The sequence below is a fragment of the Channa argus genome, chromosome 5, assembly GCF_033026475.1.
Source record: "Channa argus isolate prfri chromosome 5, Channa argus male v1.0, whole genome shotgun sequence".
Lineage (NCBI taxonomy): Eukaryota > Metazoa > Chordata > Actinopteri > Anabantiformes > Channidae > Channa > Channa argus.
The window spans coordinates 13,517,030-13,537,703 of record NC_090201.1 but is presented as its reverse complement, the minus strand read 5'-3'; the positions used below and the strand labels follow the sequence as shown (position 1 = coordinate 13,537,703).

At 37.6% G+C, this 20,674-nt stretch overlaps 2 protein-coding genes and 1 long non-coding RNA gene across 6 annotated transcripts; 2 read left to right on the top strand and 1 right to left on the bottom strand.

Moving 5' to 3' along the window:
- The first annotated feature begins 80 nt into the window (after nt 1-80).
- On the top strand, nt 81-4,932 carry apof (apolipoprotein F). Its single transcript, XM_067503446.1, has 2 exons — nt 81-236; nt 2,698-4,932. The coding sequence occupies exon 2, from the start codon at nt 2,731-2,733 to the stop codon at nt 3,952-3,954; it is 1,224 nt and encodes a 407-aa protein (XP_067359547.1). The 5' UTR covers nt 81-236; nt 2,698-2,730; the 3' UTR covers nt 3,955-4,932.
- An 874-nt stretch (nt 4,933-5,806) lies between these two features.
- On the bottom strand, nt 5,807-8,533 carry LOC137127067 (uncharacterized). The gene is made up of 2 exons (XR_010914372.1): nt 7,685-8,533; nt 5,807-7,574 (listed from the first exon to the last, which is right to left on the bottom strand). It is a non-coding gene; the product is annotated as an uncharacterized lncRNA (long non-coding RNA).
- Nucleotides 8,534-8,676: 143 nt separating this feature from the next.
- Nucleotides 8,677-20,171, top strand: stat2 (signal transducer and activator of transcription 2). Of its 4 annotated transcripts, none has more exons than XM_067503439.1 (24): nt 8,680-8,822; nt 9,173-9,309; nt 9,442-9,586; nt 9,781-9,876; nt 10,267-10,359; nt 10,494-10,572; nt 10,693-10,772; nt 10,878-11,029; nt 11,252-11,410; nt 11,494-11,583; nt 12,092-12,151; nt 12,267-12,287; nt 12,390-12,483; nt 12,659-12,706; nt 12,824-12,907; nt 13,056-13,154; nt 13,229-13,364; nt 15,031-15,083; nt 15,731-15,816; nt 15,934-16,070; nt 16,189-16,377; nt 16,493-16,547; nt 16,756-16,847; nt 18,922-20,171. In XM_067503439.1, the coding sequence occupies exons 2-24, from the start codon at nt 9,179-9,181 to the stop codon at nt 19,092-19,094; spliced, it is 2,352 nt and encodes a 783-aa protein (XP_067359540.1). In that variant the 5' UTR covers nt 8,680-8,822; nt 9,173-9,178; the 3' UTR covers nt 19,095-20,171. The 4 variants fall into 4 exon arrangements, with proteins under 4 accessions (XP_067359543.1, XP_067359540.1, XP_067359542.1 ...); XM_067503440.1 differs by having other exon boundaries at nt 8,682-8,822; nt 9,178-9,309; XM_067503442.1 differs by lacking the exon at nt 16,756-16,847 and having other exon boundaries at nt 8,677-8,822; nt 18,922-19,065.
- The last annotated feature ends 503 nt before the right edge of the window (nt 20,172-20,674 follow it).

Here is a 20,674-nt window from a genome sequence, read left to right as displayed (position 1 = left end):
CCTGATCTCCCTGTTGAGAAATGAGGCCAAAGAGAAGAGGGAGCTGAAAGACAGTTGAGATAGAGGGAGGGCTGCGGGATGTCAAGTGTAAAGAGGGAGATTCTCATTGGAGGCAAATAGAAAGAAGATTGCTATGCATGTTTTGAAATACGGGGGACAAAATTAAAAACACATAACATCCTGAAGCCATCGGCTATACCCCAGATTCAAGGACTCCAGATCTGAATATAATTAAGGTAGGTGTGACATAAATTGCTGTAGAATTAAAACAATCAATAAAGTATGAAAATCTGGCTTTAAGAATATTTCCATTTTTAGCTGCTGTAAATGCAGGAAATAGAGGAAAAGCTTGAGTTAGGGTTCCATAATGGGATACATTTTATTCCCACAGTATCTGCGTATACAGAAATAAGCATATCGGATTTGTAAGCACATTGTTCTTAATTATACTATATGTTGGTTTTTTTGAAGGTTTGAACATTTCAAAGAAAAACTGCCTTTTGCAGCAACAATTGACTGACAAAGCTGTGGCTTCTACTGATCAGTTTTTTGGAGATATTGAAGTGTAATTTCTCTCATGGTGTTAGGCAAGCATCTATCATCTTTTCATGAGCTCTGCATCTGACATATGTTCTTTGCTTAGATCCAAACACCTCAAACTTTGACTCATCCATCCACAAGACTTTGTTTCCGTCATCAAAAATCTACTGTTTGTGCCTCTTAGCGCACTGCAAATCAATAGCATTTGTTATTCAAGGAGGACACATCTTCTATCCTGACTAGATCCAGTTGCAATATGTCTGTGGAGACTGTCATCTTTGCATCTTAAGTTTCTTGGCTAAACCTTTTGAAGAATATTTTTCTTTTATATATAGTATAGATTGAAGATTTTCTAAGGAAAGCTCCTTTTGTTTGACCATTTTAGTTCGAATTTACACTGAAAATGACAAGTTATTCTCCCGATGATGGAAGAGCCAAATAAAAACGTATTGTTTTACTGGACATAACACATGGGAGGGACATGCATGACCAATTTAAGAGTATCTGCACTGCTGCACTGGAATTTCTGGAAAACCTTATCAGTATAATGCCACATATTTTTCAAGCAGTGTTGAGTTACCATGTTAAATTGTTTTGACATTTTGTCTGTGCTCAAATATGCTTAAGAATGTGTTTTGGATTTTTGTGCCCTCTTTCATTCAATTCAATTCAATTCAACTTTATTTATATAGCGCCAATTTACAACAAAGTCATCTCAAGGCACTTTACAGAATAAAGTCGAGACTACACAAGTATGTAGAAGCAACCCAACAAATCCCCCTTGAGCAAGCCCTAGGCAACAGTGGAGAGGAAAAACTCCCTTTAATGGGAGAAACCTCCAGCAGAACCAGGCTCAGGGTGGGCGGCCATCTGCCTTGACCGGTTGGGGTGAGTGGAAAGTGGAGAAAGAAAAGAAAAGAGCAACGAAAAGCAACAACAAAACAACAAAAAGCAACAACAAAACAACAAAAAAGCAACAACAAAACAACAAAAAAGCAACAACAAAGCATCGTACAGGTTGTAGGATATAGAATTAATGGTATACAGTGGTGACAAGTAAATGTATAGAGAAAAGCTAGTTCAGGTTGAGTGAGCAGTTTAACTATAAGCTTTATCAAAAAGGAAGGTTTTAAGCCTAGTCTTAAAAGTAGAGAGGGTGTCTGCTCCCCGAATTTGGATTGGAAGCTGGTTCCACAGGAGAGGAGCTTGATAGCTAAAGGCTCTGCCTCCCATTCTACTTTTGCAAACTCTGGGAACCACAAGTAGGCCTGTATTTTGGGATCGAAGTGGTCTAATCGGGCGATACAGAACTATGAGATCTTTTAAATATGATGGAGCTTGACCATTAAGAGCTTTGTATGTAAGGAGGAGGGTTTTGAACTCTATTCTAGATTTTATGGGAAGCCAATGAAGAGAAGCTAGTGAAGGTGAAATATGATCTCTCTTTCCTAATCCAGTCAGCACTCTTGCTGCAGCATTTTGGATTAATTGAAGGCTTTTTAGGGAGTTATTAGGACACCCCAGAAGTAGGGAATTACAGTAGTCCAACCTAGAAGTAACAAATGCATGGACCAGTTTTTCGGCATCACTTTGAGACAGGATGCTTCTAATTTTAGCAATGTTCCGTAGGTGGAAGAAGGCTGTTCTAGAGATTTGTCTTATATGTGACGTAAATGCCAAATCCTGGTCAAAAATAACTCCAAGGTTCCTCACCGCAGTACTGGAGGCCAAAGTTATGTCATCTAAAGTAACTATATTGTTAGACAGCATATTTCTCATGTTTTTAGGCCCAAAGAGGATGATTTCAGTTTTGTCTGAATTTAGAAGTAGTCATCCACTTACAAACATTTGATTGACTGATAAATGAGATCAACAAAGATAATAAAGTGTGTAGGTATCTCCACACTTTTTCTGGGCAGTATTTAGCCACACTAAAGCAGCATCAAACAGTAATTAATAAATTCAATATTTACTTTGAGTCTTCAGAGAGAAAGGCAGCAGTGTTTGAATAAAGACAGTAGTTCTATCAAGCACATAAACTCTACAAGCATGACAGCACAAATAGCAAACAAATTCTTACATCTTTAAAGGCACCGATTATTCAGGTTATACAAGCTTTAATGATTGTTTTCGGTTTGTGTTTCTGTATCCACCCAGTTTTTGTGGCTTTTCATTTGCAAGCGAGGAAGGATGTCTTCCAAGTTGAAGTGGCTGATTTTGATCCTGCTCCTGCTGAATGAACAGACTCTTTGCAGAGTCCCACCACTCCTGGGATCCCAAGTGCATCTCAATCTCTTATCTGCTGAAAAACCTGGACCTGCATCAGTGGTCATACAAAAAGGGAAGAGAGTCCAGTCTGCAAAACATCTAATATCAGTCCTCAGAGCCAAGCTTCAGGGAAAGATTCACGGTCATCTCCACGGGAACATCAGCTGTCAGGACCTGCTGTTTGCTGGCACAGTGGACGAACCATTGTCCTTGATGTTCCCCCAGGAGTTGCTGGGTCTCTCGCTAGTGCCTGTGTTAGTGGTGGCAGGCTGCCCAAAGGAGGCACAGACCCTAATACTAAAGCTGTATGACCTTCTGGGAGTAGTTGATACTGATGAACTCCTGATGGACGTCGAAAGTGTGATAGAGAGGAGAATGAGCAAGTCAGTACGTGTATCAGTAGGACCACCCTTAGAGAAAAACAAAGGGAGGCGCCACATGGAGGCTGTAATGTTCAACATCCAGCAGCTGGTCATGGTTGGAAGAGGTACCTCCAAGCAGGAAGGACATTGTGAGGGTTGGGTTAAGGTTAATGGAACCACATTAGTAGGAACAGCTGTGGAAGGATCCACAGGTACACTGGAGGAGGCTGTGAGCAGCTGTGAGAGACTGAGAAGCCTGTGTGCTGGCGTGACCAGCAATGGACTTCATAAACCTGGAATGTATTTGGCTGTGTTGAAAAAAGGCAGTCATGTTCTTCCATCTGCAACTTCAGGGTCTGAATGTTGGATTCATCAGTGCAGGGCAGAGGAGGATGTTTTGATGGCTGCTGGTTCAGATCGGCGGATGAAGCGTAGCACCCAGAGGAACTGTATCAACAAAAGTGAGGAGCGTGTGTATAATGTAGTGGAGTGGATCCCTGCAATCAGCACCCTGTACAACCTGGGCACAGCCATGTATTATGCATCGGTCAACTGCTCCGAAACAGCCAAGGAAAGAGCTATCCTCAGTGCTGCTGACATTGGCACTGATGTTCTTATGGTTGCAACAGGTGGGACTGTTGGCGTGGCAGGTTACGCCCTTGGAGCAGGGATGAAAACTGGTGTTAAAGCTGGGGTCAGGTATCTGCTCAACTCTATGAAGGAGGAGGATGATGTGCTGGTCAACCAGTACAGCTGGGAGGAGGGCGTCATCACCATCCAATAGACTGAACAATCAGCATGTGAAGCTGTGGCAATAAATATAAAGTAGTTCTAATTAGTTTCTATCTTTTTTCTATCTTTAAAATAATGATACAGAATTAATGTTCGTTAACTGGCATGATTGAAGTAGAATATTGTTTTACCAGATTCTATATAATGTACAGTAGATCATTTCAAAAACAAGATTACACCTTATTGTAACACTCAGTGGAATATAAGAATCACATCTTGAAAGGGAAAAAAGCTTTTTGGGTATACAAAAACCTAATATGATATAATAATTCTTTTTTTCCTAAAGCAGATGTCAGCGATTTGCCTTTGAATTTCAGTATATCTATTGAGTAAAGGAAAATAACCTAAAAAAAACTATAAAAAAGTAGATTACATTACACTTTACAGTAAATCTAAACACAGTGCTGTAGAACAAAAAGTAATCTCAGAAAGCTTTGAATGTATGCTTTTAGAAAAAATATATCTCTTTGTGTAAAAATAAATGTTGTTGAATGCAACGTATACAATACAAGATACAATATAATTTAAGAACTGGTCTCAGGAAACGAAACCCTTAAACCTTCACAACTTGATTTTGTCCTCCATCCAGTTTTCTCTTCTACCTTCATTGCTCTTGTTGTTATCTTGCTGCCATCAAAACCTTCTGTCAGGTTACAGTCACAGTTTTCTCTTCTGGAGTAATTCAGGGACAATAAATTGAGAGCTTAAGTTTCATGTTTTATGTTAAATGTTATTGAGTTTTATATTTTTTCTCATTTGTTTAGACACTTGTGTCCACTCTGAAGTCACATTTTCAAAACAGTTAACACACAGGCCAAAACAAAATTGTCTGCAAAATGCTCTGCACTAACAAAACATGTGATAAAAGCAATGTGATTTGCTCAAATAACACAACTTGTGGTCAAACCTTTACACTCTTTCAATCAGTTGAGACACAATACACAAACAATAAAAAATCCAGCTATCAGTATCTGTCATGAATCCTACTCTGGACTCTGTCTTACACCCTGTCCTACATCATTTTTAGGCTCTGGCTTATCCTTTTTCTAGGATAATCCTGTTTTATAGTTAAAAGGTTGAAACATACTGTGTGCCCAACATAAGAAGACAGTTAGTCTCATAAATATTAAAACAATATGTTTTTCTGTACATCACCACACTCAATTTGAAATAAAATACTCAAGCTATAACTTTTAGCAGTAATTCATGGGGTGGACAAATGTGTGGCATTAACCATTTAGGAAATACAGCCAAAGGCACACACACATTGTTGGTGACTCATGAATTATAGAACAAATGGCTACTAAGAAGTTGCATGGCCAGTTGAAGCATGTTTCATCACAAGCATAGCAGATGATCTGATAAAGATAGTGGAGTTATTGTTATGCCATGGGCCTGTATGGCTGACAGTGAAACCAGAATTAACATAAGTGTATAGAGCTATACTTCCTGCTCAGAGTTGACCAAATGCTGCAAAATTGATAGACACTGCGTCATCTTGCAGATGGATAAGACCCAAAACACACAGCCAAAGCTACCAAAGAGTTTCTCAAGGCAAAGAAACTGAATATTCTTCACTTGGCCAGTCAGTCACCTGATCTCAAATTAGAAGAGCAACCTTTTGCTTACTAAAGACAAGGTTAAAGGCAGGAACACCTACAAACAAGCAGCAGCTGAAAGCAGCTCCAGTAAAGGTCTAGCCAAGCATCTCTAGAGATGAAACTCAACATCTGGTCATGTCATTAGATTCCAGACTGAAGCTGGAAGTCACAACTTCGCTCACATCTTGAGTGCTTCATTTTAGATTCAATGTGGTGCTGTACAGTGGGCAAATACCAAAAAACTTATATTTGTTCCAATATATTCTTTAATGTGTAAGTTTACAATAAATGTCATTTCATTTAGACAAAGTTGTGGTGTTCAGACATTTCAGGTACCCTAAGTACAGTAACTAAGTTCCAACACCCATGCACTACACCTAAAAGTGACAATCCTGTGGCAGGGCAGCTTAAATATTCACATTTAGTTATTCTGTTATCACATTTTCAAAGCAGGAAACACTCAGGCCGAAACAGAGGATGAGTGGCAAAAAATGGCGACACATCAGACAACACTAAAAACATGCACCAAAAGCAAATGTTTTCAAGAACAACACACCTTGCAGTCATATTAATATATTATATAAGTTACTACACAATAGACAACAAAATGCAAATTACAGCTTTCAGTATAAACTACTTCAGCCTTAATGTTTTTACTATAATTGAGATGGAAAAAACAACCATTTAACTTTAGTCGTCTTTCTTTAACAGTTGATGCTGGTTATTTCCTCATTCTTCGATTGTTCAAAATTGTGACATGGTGTTGTGCTCTTTCCATATATTCTTGTCAATTGAAGGTTCATGATATTCATGACAGATTATGAGAACGTGTTCAGCCATTTTTACATGTAGTGACACTTGTTCTGAACTAAAAGAACTTGTTCTTCTGATGGCACTGATACATTCTCTGCAACATTTACTCATACTATGGCATTGTGCTGTAGTTGAGCCCTGGGCAGAAATCTAGGGAATTCTTCTTCATTCTTCCTCTGTTATGAAAAAGATTGTATGAGATTGCTGGGATCTTCATTTCTGTATTAATGAGGGAAGTTTGACATCTAGTGGATAAAGTGGGAATAAAGAAATCAACTTATTAATAAAGTAATAGTATATTAATACTATTAATTCAATTCTCTGGTCATTATTTACTTTCCTACTATATTTAACAGTTTAGTCAATCAACTTAATTTCAATGTAAACATACTACATGGCGAACTGTAATCAATTCAACTTTATACAGGTAGAAAAAGTAAGTTCTTCCTTCAAGATATTATTTTAGAACAGTTCCTATGAAAGCTGGATAAACATATTGATTTTTAAACTAATTCAATTTCTCAGTTTAACAATTTAATAGTGATTCTTAAAATCAAAAGAACCATCTTTGAATCTGTTGCATGGTGTTACATTTACAAACATGATGTAGTTATCTCATCTCAGGGAAATGGGGTTACAGTTAGCCTACTGAAGTAACTGCACTAGAAAACAATGGGATTACAAAGAAAAGTGCTGGATGTTTGGGGAGTGACAATGAAATCATATGTGTCATCATAAAATCTGGTGTTTCATATGGGTGCAATTTCTTTAAAGATCAAATTGCATTAAATCAAATCATATTAGGACTATAAGTGATCAAAAATAATTAGGCAGAATAATATCTATAACATTATAAACAATGAATGATTGGTTTATACTTCAGTAAACCTTTACTTTTCCACCAGATATAAATAAAGTTTTTTGTTATCTTTAGCATTATTTTTAAGGCAAATGTAATAAGAATTACAATGCTGTGAATAATACTTTAGGTCTCACACAGATTTTCAAATTAATGAAAAAAACGTATACACATCACAGAGAAATTCTTTCTCTGCATTTAACACATCCCCTGGGTGGAGCAGTGGGTAGCCAACGGGGCCCGGGGAACAATCACTCAGTATCTCGCTCAGGGTTTTGATTCCGCAGACTTCTGCATCTCATCCTGCTGAGCTACCAGGCAGATAATGCATAGACCTGCCTAAAAAAATACTCTATTTAGAGAATTATACTTGAAATTATTTAATTACACTAACATACTTACTGGTGTAAATGCTGTTAAATGTACTTATATTATATAAATATACTTACTTAAACATACTCCGGTAAAAGATTTCTTTGACAGACCTCCTTTCCAAACATCATTCAGATTATGACATTATTGTACAGGTCTAGAGTAGGTTTTTTCATATGTGCTTCATAAAGTTTCTGCAAAAATCTAACATGTTCAGACTTGTAATATTTATTTCATGAACATATTGAAGATAAGAACCACCTAAAAAAATCCTTTCTGATAATTTTATTTGAGAAATCAACCAATAGTCTTTGGATTTCTACATTCAATAAAAGATACAATTAGATACAGTGAGATTTTATGTGTATAATATACACATGACATCGTGTTATTCCCCTTTTGTACACAGTACGATATGAACCAGATAGCAACAATACAGATTATAAATATCAAGAATATACGGACGACAATAAGCAACTTCTGGCAAACCTCTCCACTGTAAAGATCTAGAAAGGATAAACACACTAAAGGATAGACACGAGAGAAAACGAGGCGGGGGTAAAAGTATTATAAAATGTAAGTACTCAAGCAAAAACCTGTAATACTGTGTAATACCTAAGTAAATATACTCATACGCATCACTACAATACTTGAATAAATGAGCAAAGATCCTACCACTGCAGAGAGGATTACCAAGAAAACTGGTTGTGGTTGTTGTTGGTTTTTAGTATTAAAAACAGCACGTCACGTGCTCCTCACTTAACTTTCACAACGTCATTTCTTGGAAATTTTTAGAAAGGGCTGTAAGTTTCTATATTAATCATCACGCCACTCACCATTGATTGACACAATGGCAGACCAACAGTTCGTGCTGACCAGTTCATAGGTTGACCAATCAACTGACGGCTAAGAACCCACTTGGCAACTGTGTAAGGGAATGCCGACATATCGGATCTAGGACCGCTTTAGGACTACGTACCAGAGCCAAAATGGCGCCGGGGGTTTGTCTGAGAATAGCTTGTTGGGGCGGGATAAGTAGATAACCAATGAAAAAAAACGAAGTGAAAACACAGAGGAAATACCACGGTCTGCTTGCGTTTATTTGGAAGTTGTTTTGTTTAAACGCCGTCTGACAAATGGTAGCTATGCGCCTGTCTTAATTTAGCCAGCCGCTTAGCTACTATAAAACATTTAACATTTAAGGCATAAAGGAAGGTAAGCAAATGTGTTGTTATTGATTGGTCTAACGTTTTGATGGGACGTTTTTCCAAGAGCAAAGTTAGCTTCCGTAATGATGTTATACAACTTACACAGCCACTAGCCTGTTAAAATCATCAATCAGTTTATCAACACTTTATAAATACTTTAAGATTGTCAGCAGTCACTAGTTGTTTGCACTTTGTTCCCTCAACTGTAACTGACAGACGTCTATGAAGCTCTCGCCGTTAACTTAAATGACATTGGTTTTTAGTGAAATGCGGTACGGGTTAGCGAGCAGTTAAACTGTATGACGTTACACACTTTTGTTTGCTGATGGTGGTTATATTGGTGTGTCCTTGATCAAGCATAGGATGGCTCAGTGGGAAAGACTGAGGCAGCTGTCTGCTGTGTACAGACAGCAGCTACATGAGCTGTACGACAGGGATGCTCTTCCTATGGATGTCCGCCATTACCTGTCAGTCTGGATAGAGAAGCAGGAATGGTAAGGCAGCACCATCGCCTGCCCTTTGTACTATGCTACGTATATCTTTTTTGATACTTAAGAGTCATTCAAGGATTGCAGTATTTAACACAAAGGTATAATTTCTAATACAGGATTTTTGTAATGTTTCAGGAAACGAGCAGCACGGGATCATGATCTGGCTATGGTGCTGTTCCAGGTCCTGCTAGAGAATCTGGATATCCAACACAGTCGCTTTGTCCAGGAAGAGTCATTCTTATTGCAGCACAACATTAGACGCCATAAACAGAATGTTCAGGTTTGTCTGGGTTTACAAAGTCACGGTTAAATTACATCTAGGCAGGATGCAGAAGTCTACAGGTTCAAATCCAAGCCCACGCACCAGGTGTGCCCACTGCCCTTATGTTTTCGGCAGCATCCATTGGTTAGGGGCTGTTTAACTTACTCACTTTAAGTCTGATTACTTTAACACTGACTTTCTTTCTCTGACAGAGGTACCTGGATGACCCATGTGCCCTGGCAAGCACAATTCTGTGGTTCTTGGAAAAAGAAAAGGAAATCTTGCAGAGTGCAGACTTGGCTGAACAGGTCTGGGCAGCACCCTATAAAGTTACTGATACATTTAAAAGTTAAGACACACCTTCTTGCATACATTTTAATTAAACCAGCATGCAATGGAAAAAAAACATGTTGCTATCTATAGCAAATGTCAAAACACATTGCAAACCTTGGAACACTTTTACATGCAATTTATTTTTTAACCATACGGTCACATAAGGTGCCATACATACCAAATGTATTCTTTTTTTCAGTACAGAAAGCAGTGTGTGGGCTAAAAAGTGAAGATTTTCCACCCTGTAGTGATTCCATTTTAACACACACTTCTCAAACACTTTGTTTGTTCTATGACAGTATTACCAAGTTTCCCATCTGAAGGGTTCATAACTTAAATAGCTGTTCTGTTTTGTTTTCTCTCAGGTCCAGTTTTTGCAAGTAGAGCAGGAAGCAATGGAGATGAGCAGTCAGCAGGAACTTGAACGTAAAATGGCTGGCCTCAGAAATGAAGTGCAGGTAGAGATTCTTCATTCCTCATGTTATTTTTGCTTATTTTGTAGAGGAAATATATTACAGATAGATATTATTGTTGCAGCATTGAGCTTCATTACAGTCCAGTCATTTATTTATTCTTCACTTTTGGGATACAGTGCATGGAACATGGAATGACATGTTTGGAGGAGCAGCAAGATGAGTTTGATTTTAAATACCAAACCCACAAGATGGAGGGTAAGAAGATTTAAAAAGTTTTGGGTACATTTACATAATCTGAAAATGAGGAGTATGTAAATGCACACATTGCGCTGTATCAAACCTTTTGTTTTGGTTAATTTGGAAACTGTTAATTAGCTGCGGTAGATGAGGCCATGAAGAAAGAGCAAGTCAGAATCCTCCAATTACTTGTCAACAGACTGAATGAGTGTAGAAAGGTATGGATTTATTACTGTTCTTCAAAAAATATAATAATGTTTTAGTACAACTCTTTTCCCAATTTTCATTATTTTAACCCCTTTTTGTCCAAACATTTAACTTAGAACACACTGTCAGACCTAAACAAGCTCCTGGACAGGGCTGAGGACCTTATTGGTTTATTGGTGAAGAAGGAGCTAGTGGAGTGGCAGAGGAGGCAACAGAAAGCCTGCATTGGTGCTCCAGACAATGTTTGCCTGGATGAGCTAGAGAAATGGTATGTTCATTTCTATGTTCTTGCTATTTGGTGGGGCAGTTATATCAATGCAAATGTTTTTTTGGGCTTAGTTTTCACTCAAATGTGAGCTTGTCCCAAAGCGACAACTGCTATTATCTTCAATATGATGATTTGTTGCTCATTTATTGGTGTTACTTTTATTTCTCTAATGTTCTAACTGTGTTAACCTTTTCTCTTTTGGTCTTGTTTTCTTATTTGTAGGTTTACCTGTGTGGCAGTGTGTCTGTTCCAGGTGCGGGAGTTTATTAGTAAGCTGGAGGAGCTGGTAGGAAAAGTGTCCTATGACAATGATCCTGTAAAGGACCAGAGACCTGCACTGCAGAGGAGAGCAGATACTCTTCTAAAAGACTTACTCAAGAGGTCTGTCTTTTAGGACACAGTCTCTTGCTTTTATAGTTTCTTTGTAAATTGTACTAACATTATTGTTATACTATTTCTTAAAGTTCCTTTGTGGTTGAGACTCAGCCGTCCATGCCTCAGGGCAAAGGACCCCTGGTTCTCCGCACCAATGTTCAGTTCTCTGTCAAGACCAGGTCAGTGTGATACTCCAGATGATCCTTATCTTTGTTTTTAGCACAAATGTAACAACATATTTAGATTTTGAGACATTTTGATTTCCACCTTTCAGAGTATTTTCATTCAATTTATTATTATATGTTAATCATTATCACTTGTTCTTATTTAATATGTAGTTTTCAGTATGATAGTTGATCACTGACCGAGACATTTTAAAGAGTTCAACATACCTTTTATGTTTTGGCTGCACAAACCAACACACAAGATTAGTGGAACTAAACCCGCCTAAATTCAGTTTAGTTAGAGTGCAAGTCACTACATAAACATTGCATAATTTCTGAACTGAGAAAAGTGGGTAAAAATGGGTTAGGTAAGTGCTTCTCTTTATGCCTATTGTAAACCTTTGCTCTAATGTGACCTTGATCTTTAAACTTGTTTGGCTTGTTGTAACCTTGAGACTGTTCCTGTTTCAATGCATTATCTTACTGTTTCCAAGGTTGTAAAAGGTTGTCTTAATATTTTCAGATTTCTTGTTAAGTTTCCTGAACTGAATCATTCCATGAAAGTCAACGTGTCGATGGACAGGTGATATACCTCAGTCAAATTTGCAGTGTTTAGTTTGTGACTTTTAACAATTATAGTACAATTGTTTGTTGCCCTCATATGTTCACTGCTTTATTTATGTTCCCCTTCAAATTAGGGAGGCTCCTCATATGAAAGGGTGAGTATTTTTTGGTAAAGCTTCAGCTTCTATATTGTGTTTTTGCAAGATGAGGTGCGTTCAATTCTCACATTTGATTTTCCTAACCTTCTATGTTTGTAGATATCGTCGTTTTAATGTCCTAGGGACAAAGAGTAAGTTCTTAAACATGGCTGAAAGCCAGAGTGGAGGCATGGTGGCAGACTTCAGACATCTGGTGAGTGGTGATGTTTTGAAAAGAGAAGGAGAACCATTCTAACAACCTAAATGTAATACTTACATTATGTAATACCAATAACTTAAACAGCCATTGTATTCACTCATAAAGCATTCTTCATCGGCTAAACTGAAGTGATTTTAGAGTCATTTTGTGTACTGCTGTTTGTCTGTAGTCTCTAAAGGAGCAAAAGTCTGGTGGTGGTGGCAAAGGAGGCAGTGATGTGAGTAAATTTTAACATCCTCAAAAAACAGAAAATACTATTGTTGCTTATAGGTCAGCAAAGTAACTCATTGAATTACAACCAAATAATCTTCTTCCCCTGTTCTGGGTTTAACAGATTTCTCTCAGTGTTACAGAGGAGCTGCATATCATCAACTTTGACACTGTATTTGAGATGAAAGGCTTGTCAGTTGAGTTACAGGTGCAGTTTTTCTTCACTTTATTTTGATTTATGGCTGTAGACGAAACTAAAACTGTATATATGTGAAGCATTATGACATTTAGATTTTTGTTTTTATTATGGATCTATTACCTAAACATAAGCTGTTTTTCCCTGGCCTGCAATTAAGGCCTCCTCTCTCCCAGTGGTCATCATTTCCAATTCCAGTCAGCAGCAGAGCGCTTGGGCCTCTGTCCTCTGGTTCAACATGCTGAGTCAGGACACCAAGGTGAGGGAACATAACAACTAATATACACACACACCAATTAACATCTCTTTGTTGACATGAGTCTGTTTCTCCAGGATGTCACGTTCTTTGCCAACTCTCCTGCAGCTGCTTGGCCACAGTTTGCCGAGATGTTGAGCTGGCAGTTTCTCTTTGCTACAAAACGTGGTTTGAATGACGATCAGCTGGAGATGATTGCACACAGACTCTTTGGTAAATAATTTTTTCTGTGATCTGCTTTGTTGTATTTGTTTCTTTGATGATACAAGAAAAAGGCTAATTGTGCAGTTGTTCCATGTTGCATAGCATTTTTTCTTCCAAAGCAATATTCACAGGTATAGTAAAGCATCCGCATCCTTTGTTCACTTTTACTTTCCCGCCCCTAATCAGTTTAACTACACAGCTGAAAAAATAGTTCTCATGTAACTTCTCATGATGCATGCAACTAGCTGCTCTATAGTTATTTCAGGACTGGACCGGGACCCCATTGAGTGTCTCTATGTGGTTGTTTCTGTCTACAGCTGGGTGGGATTGTTTCCAAGATGTTTAAGGTGCATTTTGCATTATGCTGGTTGCTTGGCATTATGCCCTGATAATTTGCTTGGTTATGAGTAAATCATAATTGTGCAGTTGTTCCAAGTTTCATAGCAAGACAAGTTAAACTTCCACAGGTGGAGACTCGAGTCACTTGACTTGGACTCAAGTCATGAATTTAAACTCTACCTGAGGCCAACTCAACTTGGTCTTTAACACCAGTGACCCATCCCTTCTCTTAGACTTTAACCTTTTGATTTGAGATAACTTGGCTTTCCCAGTCCAAACTTAAAAAATTATGATATGAAAATGTATGTGATAATAAATCAATATGACGGTAGAGCTGGCCAAGCTAAACAGTGCTGCATACACACAAATATCAAATGTATTCCCAAAGACCAAACTTTGTTGCAGTCAAACCTAAAGTATTTAATATTAAAAAGCCAGTGCTGAGCTATAGTAGTGCAGTTGCTAATGTTAACAACAAGTTTCTTCAACAAAACACAACGTTTACTATTTTAAATATTGTAAATATTATACTCAGGCTTTTTAGACCAAAACATACATGTCTGAAACAGAAAATGTAAAGCTATATAATAAATAGTGATTTTGACATTTATAGATTTACAAAACATTGAATTGAGAGGTAACAATAATATATAATCTCTAGTTTTCCAAGATGGGGAAACTATGGCTCTGGTCTTAAAAAGCTTTGTCCACCGACACCAGAAAAATAAAAACGTATGAAGTTCTATTCCTATGACTAAGGGATTTTAGTTTGAAATCAGTTACTGAATTTGTTTTCAGATGTAATCTTTTCTAAAAATAATAATAATAATTATAACTTAAGGATTCAATGTACCTGTATTTTATTTATTGATTCAGAAGTGAGTGGCTGTAGCTCAATTGGTAAAGGCAGTCATCCACGGATCACAGTGGTTCAATCCCCGACCCTGGCTATATGTCGAAGTGTCTCTGACACTGGACCCCTTACAGGTTTTTACACCCAAAAAACTGTGCCAAATTAACATGTGGACAATGATCTGCTGTGGCGACCCTGAACTCACAGGATAAGCCAAATGGACAAAAAAACCCAAAAAACTGGTTTATTGTTGTGGATCAGATTTAATGAACTTAAGGTAAAAGGTAAAAGCTCTATGTCTGGTTTTGCCTGTGCACACTGGAAGTGTGTGTTGATGACATTAGATTTAAATGCCAGTTACACAATTCAGCTTCCTTAATACTAAATGTTATAGGTTGAAAGCATGTTTTTGTCATTCATGTTGTTTGAATTTGTCATTAAGTAAAGTATGCATAATACAATATATATATTTTATTTCATCAGAGAAGAAGCTGAACTATGACAGCTGCAAAGTAGCTTGGGCAAGATTTAGCAAGGTAAGAAAGCTGTCTGAGGAAAATATTTAGCATGTCATGATATAATAAGCTTAACCCTATTCACTATTCTCACAATTAAGTTATGTTGTGTGATACAGACATTCCTATTTTCCCTTGTCTCATTTCTTTAGTGAGCTTTTGCTTTTTCTCTTGTGCTGGGATGAGATGAAAATGTCAACAAGCCAATAATACTTTTATTATGTTTTTAGTGCAAATCATTAGCATGTTAAGTGCAGTGTTAAGGGGATTGTGTACCAATAAAGTATAAAAGTACTATGTAAGTGCAGACCATTTACCTACTGTACCTAACGTGGGAATTTAAGCTATCAAACATAGTAGACATTAGACAACTTTACATTTAATTCACTGTGACTGGTAGGGATCACAAATAAATGGTATATCTCAACCTTTTGGGGGGTTTTTTGGGGGTGGGGTTGGCTGTAGCTCAGTTGGTAAGGCAGTCATCCACGGACAATGGCTCTATCCCCGGTCCTGGCCATATCTTGAGGCATCTCTGGGCAAGACACTGAACCCCCCAACAGCCCATTCCCCTCCCCAGCTGTGCAATTTGTGGATTGTTACTCTTGTCTGTTGCTCATAAACACTTGTGATGTGTATGATACAATTTCCCACCAAATGTGTTACAGGAAAACTCACCTGACACTTTCTGGGTGTGGTTTGATGGCATCTTGGTGATGGTCAAAACCTACCTTGAAAATCTTTGGAAGGATGGGTATGCTTAATGAACATTGTTAAATCTGGATTTTATATATTAAATCAAGCAGCTGCCTTAAACACCTAGAATATAAGAAAATGCTAATTTGAATCTGAATTTTAATCTGTGCTGCAGCCTCATCATGGGTTTTGTGAGCAAAGCTAAAGAGAAATCCCTCCTGAAGAAGAAACAAAGGGGCACATTCCTGTTGCGCTTCAGCGAGAGTGTCATTGGAGGAATCACTTTCTCTTGGGTGGAAATTGACATTAATGGTGAGATAATTTTCAAAGTTTTTCCAAATAATTTTCAAAAATAGTTGATGGAAATACCAAAAAGTTTCCTTTCAATTTATTCCAACTTACTTTTTCTATTGTATCATGTCTGTTTTAGGTAAACCTTTCGTTAAGACTGTCCAGCCCTTCACCAAAGTTGACCTTAACCAGATCCCCTTCCACGAAATTATCAGAAATTTCCAGATATTAGAAAATGAAAACATCCCAGAAAATCCACTAGTTTACCTGTACCCCAACATTCCCAAAGATAAGGCCTTTGGAAAGTACTACACAGAGAAGACTGGTGGTAAGTGCTCCATGTGTTTCAACCATACTTTTTTCTCCTTGCTGCTTTTTGATTCATGTTTAGTGGTGTCTTGTTTGCAGTAGTTGTTGGTAAAACTAAATGCATTCTTTTTCAGATGAGAGTCCTTACATCAAGTACATCAAAACCAAGCTAATGTTTGTTTCAAAGGAGTAAGTATATTATGCAATGTTGCCAGGGAAATTTATAGAATCTTGTTGGTTTAAATTAAAATAAAACCATCACATATATTGCAAATTTGCGAATTATATAGAAACACCACACTAAATGCAGGTATTCTTTTTAGAGGTATTGTACCCATGACCTTTTTTGATGTCACGAGCAACTGGTTGTAATGACTGTTTGTCATTGGTCATGTAGGAACACACTGGAGGCTTGGTCACCCATGCTCTATGACATGGCACAGGGTGAAGGCCTGGAGCCTGTGAATGGCCTGTGTGGAGAGGGAGTTGGTGAGTCATGGCTCTCCTTGCTGTCCCATCCCGCTAAATACTTTGCCAAACAAATTGATGTCCTTTTATCACAGAGCTCTGTATTCACTTTGTGATGTATGAAATCAATACGGTACATGCTATCTAGATACAAGACATGAATGAAAGCTATGAAATGGTCAAAATTTCTGGTTTACACCTATTAACCCATGGGGCTGTCAGCTACTTCTACTGCATGCGCATATCCTCTACAGCAGTAATAGCATTGTATTTACAGTGATTAAAAAGTCAGCAAGCTGGAAAAATATTTCTCATTGCTGGACACAGTTGTTTTGAGAAATCAGTAAACTTAACTGCATTAACCGAATGTTTACACTGAAGTGTAACAATTTGGAAAATGCATAGAATGGCCCAAATGGTAATACAATTCATTTAACAGCACATCTAAGTCGGCCTGTATTTTGTTTGTTAAATTCACACAAATCATTGAAAATGCAATATGCTGCTTTCTTGGGATTTTTGCTGGGCTGTTTTTCTGCCACAAGCTGTAACCTCACAACATCACTGTTCTCCCTGAAATTACTCATAACTGGACCATTGCGAAAAATTAAAATAGCAAGCTATTGACACATAGCTTCATGGCTTTTGCTACCATTTAACAGTGATACCAGTGGTTTCTCTGGCTGTAGCCATATTCTTAATGGACAGGTAAGCGAATAGTATTGATCATCTCATCTATCTTTCTGCCAGAAAGTGACCAAGCATGGATTATAAAATGTTTAAATAGTAATTTTATAATTATAAAAGTTTAAAGACTTAAGCTTACAGATGTAGTTGTCAAAAGTCATAGTTTTTCTGTGCTATGTTTGCAGTGCCCTACTGGGGCCATTCCATCAGAAAAGCAGTGTGTTTAACTCTGGAAATTCTGCGTACCTCTGTGCATATATTGTTGAATGTTATGCAAATGACTTACTGCCAGTTAAACCCTCCTTTACATACTCATTGAACTCCAGACTAAGTCAGGAGAAATCAGCCTTAGACATTGTCCAGAGTTGTGTTTCATACATGTAACACACAGGGGAGATCACCTGAGTAAAAAGCAGTGTCACGAAAGAAAGTCTGCTTTGATTTCAGCGAATCATATGATGATAAAAACCTTTAGGCTGTTGGAAAACAGTGTTTTGTTTACAGCACATCGGAATTGGGGATCTTAAAAGAAAATTTCTATCTCTCTGGACAAGAAGCACGTTTCTGCTTTTAAGAGAAGATGAGCATTGTGTGAGACTGTAATCTGCTGTGTTTTGTATCTGAAAAAGAGACACTTTACACTGGTCAAAGTGTGACTCCACAAATACAGGCGCGCAGCTGTTATACCTCTTATGTCCTTTAACGGAGCAGAAAAACACAAACACAAATACAGAAACTACTATAACAGAGATTCCACCCAACCTCCTTAAATCTGGCTGTCTTTATAACCAAATACTTTTTATTACAACTAGAGACCAAGTTTAGAGTTAAACTTCAGGCTGGAGTTTAAATTGAGTCTCCCATAGAAAAGAGCTTGCTGTTTCTAAATAGTAATTTACCGTGAGATTGCTTGATGGAGGCTTAACCACACCGTATTTAGCTGATAAATCGCTATTCTCATACCTCTTGAATAATATACTCTATAAATCTTATACTACAGTACCTTGTGTGTATTGTACAATACGTTATAATAGGTATTATAGGGACTCTGAGTGCATGCACAGGGTGCTGTAACTGTGTAACAGTGCCACCTACAGACGATTTCCTAAAATCACGCTATGCCATGGCACAATGGTACCTGCCTTATGCATGATGAATTCACTTGGCTGAGGCTGACATATTAAATGACTACGTCTGTATATTACAGGAAGAACTTTAATTGAGGTTTTGCATCTGCTTGAGAAGAAACAGAAAAGAAAATATGTATTTTAAATTGGCGTAGCAGTAAAGTGCTTGTCTGCAGAGCACATCACATTTTGCCTGGTTCATTTCTGCAGTGGCAGCAATAAGCAGCACAGCAATGACAGTATAATCTGTGTCTTTTTCTTGTTCCTTTCTCTGCTCTCAGAACAAAATGAGAATCATCCTCCACAGAATTCACCTATGGAATCCCTTCCCTATGATCCTATGCTGCCTGGTCCAGACGAACCGGATAATTTACTGATGTATCTCAACACGCCCAACCTTCTTGATGATGGCCTCTTTGACAATGACAATGCGCTTCCTGATTTCTGTCTGTAGGTACTTCCGTGCCTGCCAACACAATCCTATGGAAGCATTTAGCAATAAGCATCTTTTAAGTCAATTTAACCAATTCACTGTCAGCTTACTTTTAGTTACATGAATGGCAAAACTAAAGCATAGCGAATAGCAATAGTTTGCTTTAAATACTGCTTACAGGTAAAATATGAAATTGTTGTACTGTCTGAAAATCCTAAAAAATGTGCAGTTAGCACTCAATGTTAGTTTGAACCCTTAAATCCTTAGACTATAATAATTTTTTTAATCCTGTGAATTGATTAAAATTAATATGTGGCACAAAAACATTTTAATGAGCTGGTCTCAAACTCCACAAATTTCCCAGGCACATCATTAATTCACTGATATTACATTTATGCTCTTCAACCTGAAGGCTAGCAGGATGATTTTTTTGTGTCAACTGCACATAATTTATTGTTTTCGTGTTTGTTGTTGGATCCTGTGTTTGTGTATATATCTGTGTTTGCATATTTTAACCTACAGCATGTGATAAACTGTCAAATGTTCATGTTAATGGCATTTTAAAAAGTCATCAGTATAGTTTTGCTAAGCAATGAGGCTTCATATCCCAAGTTAGTCCCTGATTGTAGCACTTGTGCCCATTTACCAAACACTTGCTGAATGAATATTTTTAGCATATGGGCAGTTATCTAAAGGGGAGGAACAGGGCCACCACTTTACTTTAACGAATGTACAACAAAATCCCCAACCAAATGAAATGGTACCTCTATAGAATCTAAAAAACTGAGTGGCTATTAATAAAGTTTGGTTATTGTTTTAAACACCATGGTTATGAGTTATATGTATACTTAGAGGGGCAGCTGTAGCTCAGTTGGTAAAGCAGTTGTCCACGTACCACCGGTAGAAACTGGGGAGGGCTGTGTCAGGAAGGACCTCCGGCGTAAAAACTGTTCCACATCAACATGTGTGTTCGTCCCCCTCAGTGTCTTCCACTCCTGTTTTCGAAACATAAATATATTCCTATGTTTGTATTGAGTTCTTAAGTATGTGTGTATGGCAAGTCAAATATTGATTAAATAAAAGTATTTTTATTTTTAATTGCGCTCAATCTGACCGGTCAGAGCCAAACAATAATCAAATGGCTCCCAGGAAACATTAAGCTAGCTGGTAACTAATTTAAATTGAAATAATAGCTTATCAGGTAACAATCTAAAAGACCTAGATGTATTTTTACAGCAATAAGCGGAGACGAAACAGACAAAAAACGTAAGTATATTCTTTATTTGTCTTCGTCCGTTGGCGAAAACCGCACAGCTCCAGGTGACTCTGCTCGGTGCCGCGGGAGAAATTGTAGTGCGTCCGTATACTAACCTGTATGGTAAAGGCATTGGAACGAGCCAGAATACATTTACTACATCCGGTTTTCAAAAACACATCTGAACAGGCAAGTTTATACAGTAAATACTGAAGAGAGAAATCTTGTTCATATATGAATTATACATAGCTTTTCGTCATTTGTCTGAGGCGTATGGCGTTAAACTTGTTCATATATTGAATTATTGCATAATATGATTTAAAGCCCTCCATATGAGCAAATTTTA